General features: G+C 47.0%; 1 protein-coding gene across 1 annotated transcript in view; it reads left to right on the forward strand.

Annotated features, from left to right (window-relative positions):
• Window positions 1-5,278: 5,278 nt before the first annotated feature.
• Window positions 5,279-12,841, forward strand: part of PRKG1 (protein kinase cGMP-dependent 1) — a 305,135-nt gene continuing 297,572 nt past the window's right edge. The window contains exon 1 of the mRNA XM_010224611.2: window positions 5,279-5,567. Coding sequence (XP_010222913.1) covers window positions 5,302-5,567 — 266 coding nt within the window. The 5' untranslated portion in view covers window positions 5,279-5,301. The remainder of the gene's footprint in view (window positions 5,568-12,841) is intronic.

Genomic DNA, 12,841 nt, shown 5'->3' on the forward strand with positions numbered 1-12,841 from the left:
GAAGTGATTTAGAAAGGAAAAGGTGAGTCATTTCTAGAGTGTCTCTTAACTGATATTGGATGGGTACCATCGCACTCCTGGTTTCAGAAGGTGTTTTACCAAATAAAATAAAACTGAGCAAGGTAGGATAGAGGTGCATGAACCGAAACAGAAGCTACAGTAATGAAATAATTTACAGCCAGTGGAGCTGCTGTGGCATGTCCACGATACCTATGCAGTGAACCTGATACGACCATCTAGGGGACCTCACTTGTGCTTGAGGTCCTTCAAACCTGGGACATGGGTATTACGGTTGAGGTGTTTTCAGAATCCTGGGTGCTGCGATGAGAGCCTAGTTTCCACCAGCATCATGCCAGCATCTCGTGGCGCAGATCCGGGCAAATGCACTGCTGCAGAAGACCTACCTGTAGGACATGCAGCCGAGCTTCTCCTACTGATGTCTCTAAAGCAAGATCCTGCAGATAGAAATGATGAAATATCCATTGCCCCAGTGCCCTTTTAAAACAAAAGTTCCTTAAATGAGTTCTTGTGGGCAATTTTTAAGGCTTTATTAATGCTTTCCAACGTTAAATAGAAACGTAAGTCCCACTAACCATCTTAAAGGCCTACCTAGTGCTAGATTGGGGTTGTCTGGTCTTTAGGGCATTGCAGCGTAAGTTTAACTGACCTTAAAAAGATGAAACATAGTTTCGTCATTATTCAAATAGGCCCCAAATTCCGATTTAGCAAGAAGGGCAAGTACAAAGCCCCACTCCTCCACACTCCTCCAAAACACAGAGATCAAACTTGAGGTCGTAACGCTGTGGTTGCAGGGGCTCATGGCTTGCAAAAGCGAGGCTGGAAGAGAAGCAGTGGGGGCCATGCGCAGGGAACTGGAGGACTCTGCATAAAAGCCAGGCTATTGATTTTTATAAAACCCAGCATCACCTTTGATACTCTGTTAAAGTTACACTAACGGGTTGCTGGCACAATTTCCAGCAGGATAATTGCAGCCGCAGTCTGAGTAATGTCTACGTGCTTTCGCCTTGCAAAGCGATCTCCCTTTATTGCAGAGAGGTTGAATGAAAAATGAAGGCACTGACTTCTTCCTGGTTCGATATCTGGCATATTTTCCATATCTACTTTCTGTAAGCCTTTTTTTTTTTTTTTTTTCTGAAGGGCTTCCTAATGGAGAAGCTGCTTTAGCACCAGGAATGGCGACACTTGCCAAAGGCAACAACATTGCTTCCAAAAATGCATTACGTTCTGCCTCTCCAGTAAATAAAATGTTGTTGCGCTTGTTGTTCACCCACTGCTTGGAGGCAGGGCTGTAAATGAAGGGACTTGCTCCTTTGCAACGCTCTGGGATCGGTGTTTCTGGCAAATGCTCACCCATTCTTACAGCTGGTCTTGTACTTGCTCTAAGTACATAGACTGGATGTGCATGGAAGCTATGTTTTTAAAAGTGCCAATACAAAGCACCAGTATTTGGCTACTGCAAAAACTTTTGCCTTCTGTAGGAGGTACCCAGGCTACAAATGTGTGCTTTGGTTTCTTTTTATTATTATATTTTTTTTTCTCCACACCTCTGTGGTTACCCTTGGAAATAGTTGCCATGGGCATTAGCAGAAAAATCCAGCATCACTCTTGGTCCCTGCCCAGGATAAATGAGACAGGCTGTGGTGTTCTGGTAGTGTGTTCAGTACTTGGTGCACTTGCAGCATGTGGGTTTCAAGGGAGCAAGGGCAGGAAAGTATCGGAGCTGGAGGCTGGTGGCCGTGGTGCAGGTGTGATTGGACACCATCTACCTGGGCCCTTCAGGGCTCTGCTGCTGTGAGGATGTTTGGGGCTGTCTCCAAAGAGAGGAACCACCTGAGAATCATCTTGATGGCTACCTACCCTCCCTTACTAAGGACAACAGATCTGAGCCCTGCTGCCTGACTGATGCTTGGGGGTCTCTCTGCTGGCACCAAAGCAAGGGATGGGCACAGAGCTCTTCTGCCTGGGAAAATGTGATAATGCTCAATCCTTTCCTCCTGCAAGACTGCCAGTCCCTCTTGCCCTGAGGAGTTTCCAGTTAGGAGCCTTCAGGGCTGTCTAATTCCCTGCATGATTTTCTATGTACAAATATACAGGATGTCTGGAAGGGGGTTAAAGTTAATTTAGATGTCTGACTGTACTCAGCCCTCTAATTCTTGCCATTGCTTCATTATAGACTGTGTTTCATCTCCGCACTTCTCTAACGGATCTGAAGACACTCATTTTGGAGATAAAATACAGTTGCTTAAGGATAAATCCAGATACCGATCATGTTCCTGGAAGTCCAAACGGACATGAAGAGAAACATGAGCTTAAGGACAGAGATGAGGCTGCGATTTAATGGGCTTTGTGAGCCGTTGTCTCTGCCGGTTCTCATGCTGAAGGTTGCACACGTTTGTGTGTCCCCTGGAGCTGCCCTCGAGGCCAGAGCAGTTGCTAGTTGTAAAACCGGTAACGCTCTCACTGGGTAACTCGCTGTGGCTGGCAGTAAGCTCCCCGCTTCAGCTCGTTGTCTGTCCTCAGCGGCACGTCTGTATATATAGCCCTTAATCCAGCCCCCAAGACAACTTTCAGCAGTGTTTTTTCTCCTGCAAAACAACTAAAGCCCAATGGGATATTAATAATGATTGCATGCTGGACTACTTCAAACTTCTGCTGAGGCTGCATGGGCAAGAGGGTGGGTTAGGATGTTAGGATCACCTTTTCCTATCTTGGCCCTAATTCCTGGGTGCTGTCTTTTTTTTTAAACTAAGATGTAGCTATTGTAGTATTACAATAGAGAGAATAACATAGGTCATGGTTGTACATAGGGTGTAGTAAAACAGTGGTGAAGGTGCTCTCAGCCTGGAGAGTCTTTGTGGTGGCAGTGGTTAGATAAAGACTGATTTCAGTTTTCCTGGATTTGCTGATTTCCCCCTGATTTGGATGGTATGGGATGCCCAGCCTCCCAAGCAAGCTTGGGTGATACCCCAGATAGCATGTTGCCAAGTTCAGCCCAGTTCTAGAAGCAATTACTTTGTCTTGGTGTGCTTGGTACAGGCTTGAACCTTTGTCACCGAAGACACCTTCTGTCTTTACCAAAATCTGCAAGACGGTGCCTTTTTCCACGCTTGAAGTTTTGATCTGCTGTCTTTGTTCCTTTGGGGTTTGCTTTGGTTAGAAATGAGGCGGGAATCTGTGTGCAGATTGATTTGGTTCATTTTAGAACCTAAAATTCTAGAAACCTAGGGTTTTTCTACAATGTCTACCTAACACTGTTTCAAATTAAAACTCTGATACATCTGTAGACAGCTCAGGTGTGAAGCCCTGGTTGGGGCTTCCAGACTGTCCTCTCTCCTCTAGCTGGGAGGTCAGAGCTGCTCCTTGAATATGAAAAAGAAATAATATATATTTTTAATGATCCCAGAAAGCAATGTTTAATATCAGCAAAATCTCCATGCCTGGTTAGTATATGATTTATGCAGAATATTTTTTCTGGTGCATTTTTGTCTACTTGCTCCTTGACAGAAGCATCTTGCTCCAAGAGCCTTGATGAATATGGAAACTGTTTCATAAATGAAGCACTCCAGGAGTAGCAATGTTTTAAGAGGCTATTTTAGCCCTAGTATTTTCACAAGGCAACCCAGAGGCGCAGAACATCCATGCACGAGGTGTTTGTGACAAGCCATTGGCAGCAGTGTCCTTCAGGTGGCTTTGGTGTTGGGAGGCTCAAGCTGCACTCGTGCATTTGGGCTACACAGTCTTGAGCAATAAAAGCTTTTGCTACACGAGATGGCGCTCTTGGCCTTCCAAAAAGTCAAAATGAGTTTTTTTTTTTTTTTAATTAGTATTTTATTTATTATATCTTATTTTATTTTCAGCAGTTTGCCCTCGTGCACACTTCAGTCGCTGCTTGTTCCCGCTGGCAGCGCCAAGCCCCTGTAGGCAGCCAGCTGGTCTCCTCCAAGGGCTGGTCCTTGGTGAGGATGGCAACTGGGGATAACGGGGGGTTTTCAATCCCTGCGAAAAGCCAGAGGGACAGAAAATGCACTGCCACCTCCTACAAACGGCCAGGCTCAAAAGTGCTTTTTTTTTTTTTTTTTTTTTTTTTTTTCCCTTAACTTTAAGACACTTTGGATGCACTCTTCTCCTCCACAAACATCTTGGGTGCTTTTCTCCTCCTTCTCCCCCTGCTTGGGCAGGATGAACCAGTAACAAGGGGCCACTGCCCTCCTGCCTGGAGCACGGGTGGTTTCAGCTGGAAAAGCGATATGGGAACGAACGGTGCCCTTTGCCAGGCAACATTAAAAATGCATGTGCAGGATGGGCTCTTCCAAATAAGTCCAGGAAGGGTGAATTCCTGCCTCCTCCCAGGCTCCCTGCCCTCCCCAGCTGGGAGCTGGTCTTACCCCCCCACCACTTAGACCCAGGAGGAGCAGCCACGCCAGCCTCCCGGTGCTGGACTCTGGATGCCAGGAGTGCAGGGTGGAAGGACGTCTCGGCGGGGAGGGTTGTGGGGTGAGGTGCAGGGTGCCCTGGCAGGGAGGGATGCAGGGATGAGCCTGGGGTGCTCCTGGAGGGAGGGATGAAGAGATGGCGGTGAGATGCCAGGTGGGATGTTGCGCGGGGCTTCCTGCCTCAAGGGAGGGAGGCAGCGGACCTTGGTGGGCTGGGACATGGGCTGCCCCTAAGAAGAGACATGGGGCCGCTGCAGGGAGGAGGGCCGGGATGAAGGGTGCAGCGGGCGGTGAGCGCTGCGGGGCGGCGGGGAGGTGGCTCCACGTGGCTCATTAGCAGAAGGCAATTTAATATTTATGAAGTGCTCCCGCTTGAATCCCAAGTCTTCAGCTCCAGTTACAAGGAGCTGCGTCACCCTCCGATCACATGGTAGTTGTTGCTATTTCCAGGCTCGCAGCCTCGCAGAGTGGCACAAAAGCTTTCTCCCCCCAACCTTTTTAATTTTTCTTCCTCTTCGTTAATTTTTCCTCTCCGTTATTTATCTTTTTTTTCCCCGGCCTCCCAGTTTCCCCAACTCGCTGGACGCTTTGGGGCCACTCGCTGCCGGGCAGCGCCGCGGGGAGGATGGAGCTGCCGCTGTGACCCAAGGGCGGGCAGGATCCATCCACCCTCCCACCCCTTCCCAGCGCTTCTCCTCCTCTCGCCGGGAGCCGGATCCGGTCGCTCCCTCGGCTCCTCTCTCGGGTCGCCTCAATGAAAACTCCCGGGCGATCTGCCGGGCGCTAGCGGCACGCGGAGCGCCCCGAGGCCGCGGTGAGGGGCTTTGCTTTCCTCCCGCCTCGCAAAATGAGCGAGCTGGAAGGCGACTTCACCAAGCTGCTGCTGCTGAAGGAGGAGCGCATCAAGGAGCTGGAGCGGCGCTTGGGCGAGAAGGATGAGGAGATCCAGGAGCTGCGGCGGCGGCTCCACAAATGCCAGTCCGTGCTGCCGGCGCCCAGCCCGCACATGGGGCCGCGCACGACCCGCGCGCAGGGCATCTCCGCCGAGCCGCAGACCTACCGCTCCTTCCACGACCTGCGCCAGGCTTTTCGCAAGTTCACCAAGGGCGACAGGTAGGACCCCGGCGCATCCTGACCCTTTTGCCTCCAGCGAAGAAACACCCAAAGTTTGTTTGTTTGTTGGGTTTTGTTGTTGTTGGGATTTTTTTTTTTTTTGGGGGGGGGTGCAGCTCGGATATGGTCCGTCCCCCCCCGCCCCGGCTTCTCCGCGCATCCCCCGCTTTGCTATCGATCGGCGCCGGCTTGCGAGCCCCGAGGGGGAAAGCAAACGCATTAAGGGGCTTTTAGCGGCTGGAAAAAGCTATCGCATAACCCATTAAGAGCGGCTCGGCCCCTCTTCCCTCCCTCCCTCCCTCCCTCCCTCCCTCCCTCCTTCCTCACCCCCCCGCCGCCGGCCCCGCGGGACGCCCGTGGGAGCGAGGGGGGCGGCCCGGCCGCTCCGCCCCGACGGGGCCCCCCGGCGCAAAGTTTGCAGCCGCCTCCGCCGAGCTGGTTTGCGGAGGCTCCGCTCGGCCTCTTTTCTAATTTTTACTTTTACCCTCCTCTCTTTTCCAGCAGCTCCCGTTATCCCCCTCCCCAAGCTCCAGCAGAAGCTGCTGGCATTGCTGTCCTTCCCGCCCAACACCGCGCCTTCCGCCTCCTCCACTCCCTAACCCCCCCGGAAAAATCTCCGTCTTTTGGCTGTCCCGAAATCTCTGCCAGCTCTGAACAAGCCGAAGCCGCTGCTCCTCCACCCGGATACTTGAGTGCGTTGCACTGATTTATCTGGCGTGGAGCAGACAGCACCCACTGACGTTTCTTCATTTCCTTTTTTATTGCTTTTTGCGGGGAGCTCCTAACTACTGCCAGGATGCTGGCTGTCCCTTGAGCATGTGTATTCTCAGAGCGTATCGTGGGAAAAGTGGCGCCGTTACGTCCCCGTGGGGCTCTGCTAACGTGTGGGCAGGAAAGTTGCCGGCAGCGCCTGACTCCACGCGCGGCCGGCCCGTTTCGGCAGTAGTCGCAGCTCTGGCGCTCACGGAGCAGGCAGTGCACGGAGGTCTTGGTTTCCTCTGCGCGTAGTTTTTGGTTTGGGCAAAAAGAAAAAAAAGCTTAAAAAAAAAACACTTATAAATAATCCTGCTTTTCACCCGGGTGTGTTTGAGTTTGGATTTGTGTCTCTCCCAAAATAGAGCTGCTGTCACTTAAGGCTCTTCCTTTGTCGGTCATTCCCAGTGCTTTGTTGAACAACACTACTTTTCCTCTAAAGATTGATGAGCCATTCAGTTCTGATTTTATATGTGTGTGTATATATTTATTTTTTTCCTGTAATTATCTGGGTGGATCTGATGAAATAACCCACTGCGCCAAGCAAATTGTGTGATCCCTGCAGAGCAATTCGTTCCTCCCCATCTTAGCACATCCCTTGGTGTCATTGCAAAGGCCACGTGTCACGGCAGGAAAAGAGCCTTGGCTCTGGGTTTCTCCTGTCCGTCCCGCTGCTCTTCCCAAGGTGACTGTCAGCCCAAGCCTCCACTGCCAACCACTGCCCTCCCTTGCAACATTCGGGGTGATGAGGACCATAGAGTCACTATAGGGTTGCCTACAACCTCTCCTGTACCTTGGCTTAGCTCTTGGTAGCCACACCAATGGTGACCAAGCCGATCTGGGGATAGCTCTGAGCGTATCTTTGAGGTCCATTCAATCCACTTCCATCACAGCCAGCTCCGGCCTTGTGGAGGGAGCTACAATCAGTTCCCCAAACACCTCATGCCTGGGCTTTAGCAGCAGATAACATTGTCTAAACTGTTTATCCCATGGCTCTTCAGGCCTGCGAGTGGCTTGGGAAGTGTAAAACATCCCTCTTCTGGAAAACCCAGGGGCGAATTCCCTTACGGAAAAATCCAGTGTGACATTTCATCCCATTTAGTTTTCAAATTAGAGCTGATGGAAACATTCTATCTAGGTATGTGTGCCTGGATCCTATTTTAAATATTTATTTTGATCTGAAAACATATTTATAATTATGTGCAACATGTTTAATTCTGCTACTAACTCCAGTTGACTTGAATGTTTAGTTCAACTTGACTGCAAAGTGTGCTAACATATTTAAACCTCAGTCAATGCTAGTAAATGGCACTAGAGAAACTCGAGGTAGCTAAACTCTGACAGCTAAATACATTCCTGCAATATATACTGGGGCTGGAGTTGCAAAGACCCGAAAAAAGCCTCATAAAATAGAAAGATGTTGGAAGAAGTGCTACCTTTCATCTGCAAGTGTGGTTTTGATTGTTTATTCTTTCAGAGGACTAAAATTTATCAGAGGAAAGGAAAGCACGTAAATGGCCACAGACGTGCAGCTATTCCCATGTATAAATCAAAGCCTTTCCAAAGAGCCAGGATGCTGCAACTCCATAAAGTACCAAAGAGGTGTGAAAATTTCTTAAAATTCATCTGAGAGGTGCTCATCTACAGCTCTCAGCATCTAAAAATGTTATGTAATTTGGGGATGCGCTGCCTAATTCCAGCTTAACGTGGCTTAGTGGGATTGAGGAGCGTTGGTGGCACCGACGTAGCATCAGGTTTCTTTGGAAACTGCCTCGATAGGATCAATAAATGGTAGCGTTGTATAGATATGCATTAACCAAAAGTTGTATAGATATGCATTAACCAAAAGTAAGCTGGGGCAGCATGAGCTTCTTTAAGTTTGCAAGTGTGCCCTTAACTTGGCGAAAAGCTTTTTAGACAACATGCATCCTCTTCTGCCCTGCTTCTTCACAAAGGCAATGCTGTGGGTGCAGGATTAGCATCTCCTAGGGCAGAACTGATGTGTTCTCAACCGCGTTCCTGATAACTTATGACTTTGAGGAACCAGCGGACTCTGTCCTCAACTTTGTGCTGGGTATTCTTCTCTTTCCCGTTGTTTTGGAAGGGGTCTGCCACAAGATGGCAGTGGGGCCTAAGGTTTAGCACGAGTTATTGGGGTATAGTTAGGTTTCTGCTCAGCTGTTTGTTTCCCCACAGAGACGTTTGTCGTAAGGAAAACCCAGCATGAACCTCTAATTTTCCCAGTTTCAGCCCCATAACACCGGCCCTCTCTTTGCTCTACCACTCACAAGCTGCTTCTCAAAAAAAAAAAAAAAAAAAAAAAAAAAGGAAGAAGAAGAAGAAGAAAAGCGCCTTTCCCTTCATGGGGAGGCTGGATAAGGCCCCCGCTGGAGTTTCCACCCCACTCCCGCTCCCTCTTTGGCCAGGTTTTCTGGGAATTCAGTTCCTGCCAGGTTGCCTTCATCTAGACATGAGCTCATCATCCGCCAGTGTCCAAAGAGTTATTGATCTGACACCGCGTAGTGAAATAAATAAAAATTCGGCTTCACCTATGGCTGCAATTGCTTGAGACCTCCAGAGAAGAATCATTTTCTTGTCTTTAAGTATCAGGGGCAAAAAGTGATGCTGAGGTTGAGGAGGACTTTTAAACTAATGAAAGGAAAGGATTGCTTGGGATGCCGGGTAATTTAGTCTATTACTGATCCGCTCACAGCAGATTCCTGTGCTGTCACAGCGCATTCCTCGGATGCTTCCTTCTCAGATGATCAACACCTAGAGATCATCAGACCTCCTTTCAATTCCTTGATATTGACAAATCTAGCAAGAATTAAGCTCTAAAGCTCCAAGATTCTTAGTCTGTTGCATAAAACAGTTAAGGATATTAGGTTTGGAGGCGAGGAGGTTGTTGCATGCCATGCAAAGAGACACGGCAAGGGGCCATTAGGTCCCTCAAAGTCAGAGGTTGGTAATATAAGTGGAAGGATTTTAGAGTGAGCAAAGATTTATCGTTAATCAATTGAAACCATTTCCCTTATTTTAATTTTTAATGGGCTGGAGCTCCTGCTTGCCTTCCTGTGCGTAGCTTTTCCGAGGCTCTCAGCAAAGACCCAGGGGGATGAGCAATTGGGCAAGTCCTGGCTCCAAGAGAGGATGTCGGATAGGGTCTCTCTGCAGCACATCGTTCCCCGTAGCGTTGTCCGCAATTCTCTCTTCCAAGTATTTTCAAACTACTTTTAGTGAGTCATAAGGGCTTCCTCCCTTGGGAGACTCAGCGCCAGCCAAAGGGACTTTACTGAAGCTGAGAGATTACAGCACGAGGCACCCTCTGCCTGGGGAGAATTTGCCTGGTTGTGTGGTGAATCCTTGAAATGGTGATTGCATAGAGACATTAAAACTAGAACTGGGCAAAGCATTGATAAACTGCTGCTCTCTCAAATTTTTGATGTGTGCTCATTTGAAAAATAGAAAAGGGAGATGGTATCTTGAATTAGTTTCCCACAATAGCCTTTGGATATCACAGAGGTTCACTTCGAGTCTGGAGAAGAAGGAAAAGTCTGTGTCTCACTTGCAGTTCCATCTTTTAAGAGCAGGAGATAAATTTAGGCATATATGGTATTGTAAAATAGGCAGACACAGTTTTTTTTTTGGGGGGGGGCTTCTATTTAAGTCCCAGTGAGTGTTGTTTTTGTTAGGTCTTTAGACTGCTGCAAAGGTAACACCGAAGCAAAAATTCTCGGGGCAATAGAGTGCATTGAAGTAAAATGAGATTAAAATGACTAAAGTAACACTGCATGGCCCTCTCTGCAGTTTTACAAGTGAGAAATTTTTGGAAAAGAGCCTTCCTGAGTTATTCATTCAGTTGCCCATGGAGCTGGGGTAGGTCCTGGAAAATATCTAGTATAGCTTGGCAAGTGAGTTCTTAAAGAGCTTCACCTTCCGTCACGACCTCCTGTCTGGAAAAGATGAGGGCTGCTTCGCCCTCTTTTACAGGGCTTTTTGACATTTTTGCTGGTGGATGTTCCTTAAACATAGTTGTTCCATTAGTAACAAAACCATGCAGTCACAAACAAAGTATGCGCGTGTAGAGGAGACGTGAAAAAAGACGTTGGAATGAGAACAGAGCTCAAGATAGCGCACGGTTTAGTTGCCGTTAACATATTTCGGGCCTAACTGTGGGTCCGCTGGGTTTTTGCAACCTCAAGAGGTGATGGATATTGAGGTTTTGGGTCTTATTCATGTTTTGTGTGTAGCCAAAGCAAACCAGCTGGCAAATTCTGCTGAACTCCCTCAGAGAGGGGAAGCAACCTCTAGAACTACCAACAGTCTTGACAGTCTCAGGTCTTGAGAGTGAAAAGACAAGGTGATAGTCACAGACCTGATGGAGAAGGAGAGCTTGAGTTAAAGCCCAAGTCCATCTAGCCATTGCCATGAGCTGTGGACACTCTGTCCTCACAGATTATCTGGTCATGCTGGGACAGTCTTGTGGGGACATAGCCTGGAGCAACCTGCTGGAACTGCAACATTGGCCATGCAGTGGGGTAGAGCAGGACTGAGGACCCTCCAACCTGATCTTCCTGAGATTCTGAGACTTTGTTTGCCTTAAATGTTAATATTCTAAATGTTCTAAATTCCTTAGAACAAGGAATCACTTATAGTCTAAAAAGTTGGCTTATGTCTTTCTTTAAAGAAGACGAGCCTTGATGGGAACAGCTAGGTTGGTGTGGTGTTTCCCTTCCCAAGAGATGCTGCTGTATTTCTGAAAGAGGGAGGGCAGCTGCAGTTGTCCATTAAAGATGTCAGGAGTGTTGTGTACTGTCAGATATATATCAGACCAAGGCTATATGTTGTCTTTAATCTCTCGTTAGGACTCAGAAATACGTTGCAGGACAAATATAAAAAGTGGAACTTAAACAGTAGCTTCTACCTACACAGTACCTAAGTGTTCCTGTCCTATGGTAATGTATAATCTGAGATCTGAGCTAGAGTAAGCAAAAAGTAAGAGTTGAAGATGTGAATTTAAAGGTTTACCACTTGTTCAATTGTTTTTAAATACATTAATTTTATTTTTTACTCCTTTGGCATTTGCTTTCTCCATGTATTTGCAGCTCTGAGACTCACTGGCATGGAGAAGAGTGTAAGAGCATATATCTGAGAGGTCCTCACAGCAGTAAATAAGCTGTAAGATTCAAGCAGCATAAATCGTTATGTCTTGTAATCACTTAACAGGCACTTGCATGCATTTATGCCAATTATTGTGGCAAAGGGTTTGGGTGTCTTCTAACAAGACCACTGAGTCTTATTGTGTAGAGACTATTATTGCAACTCTGTATTTTTTTCTCCAAACTGTTTAACGCAAAAAAGAGCCCAGAAATGAATCTTAAAAAACTCTAAAACTCTTAAAAAATAGTAAAAAAAAAAAAAAAAAAGAACACTGATGTATGAGGCCCAAAAAATAACAGTGCTGGTGGGAAATGATTTCAGGATGTCCACGTCTTAATAGTTTGGGTTTTTTTGACGTATGGTTTGCAGTAATGAAGCACAGTACAAGGCTGAGATTGAATCTAGAGAGAACCAAATGAGGGGAATTTTGAGGGTTTTTTGTTCCTGTTTTGCTCTTGGTTTGAAGTTCCTATAAAATCCTCCAAGGTAAAAGTCACTGCCAGTATTTCCAGTGATAAATCGGTGGATAACTCCCATTAAAAAAAAAATCTGTTGTTTATAAGAGCAAATTTGATTCTGAAATGTATAATTCCACTTTCTACTCATGTACGTATGTGAGATGGTTTCTGCATTTAATTTCTCTGAACATATTAATGTTTTGCATGCTGAAGATCAGCACAAAATTTGACTTGGTCATAGTTATCCTTCAGTACAGGAAAAGTGGGGAGTGCAACTGGAAATGATTTATCAAGCAGGATATATTTTGTGATTCCAAGCTCTCCAAAACTGGCTTAACGGATATGCACGATTTTGACTGTGCGGAAGATATTGCAGTAGATATCGCAGCAGAGGTGTAATTATTAAGCTAAAATGCAATTAAAACAGTAGGAATCGATGGATATATCCTGAAACATGGGTTCCCATCTGGCTCTTTTTAATAGTTTGAAGGACTCAGAAGTGAGTACGGTGCAGAGATTTTCACGGTGCCTCACATAAGGCTGGAAGGGGAATTGCTAGGCTGTGTATTGAGAATAGGTCTATTAAAAGTGTGTGTGGGGGGGAAAAAAGCCAAAAGGGGTAAATATGTCAAATTTACGCTCTTGTTAAAGACAATGGCTTTGCAAGGCGCTTTGGGGTGGTGCAAGACGTGTGTGCTGCTGCTTTCCAAGCATCCTGATTGCACTTGCAGGTACTCTCAAAAGTCAAGAAAAAACAAATCTATGTGCTGGGAAGCATGAGACACAGACAGATTAGGTTTTGGAGCGATCTAAAAAGACTTTGCAAAGCTGCAAAGGAGGAAAAGGCACTAAAAATGCAAGTGGCTTGGATGGCCAACTGTATTTTATAGATTGCTCTGCTGT

Source organism: Tinamus guttatus, unplaced genomic scaffold (assembly GCF_059628265.1).
Source record: "Tinamus guttatus ecotype Peru unplaced genomic scaffold, ASM5962826v1 Tinamus_guttatus_pri_ptg000023l, whole genome shotgun sequence".
NCBI lineage: Eukaryota > Metazoa > Chordata > Aves > Tinamiformes > Tinamidae > Tinamus > Tinamus guttatus.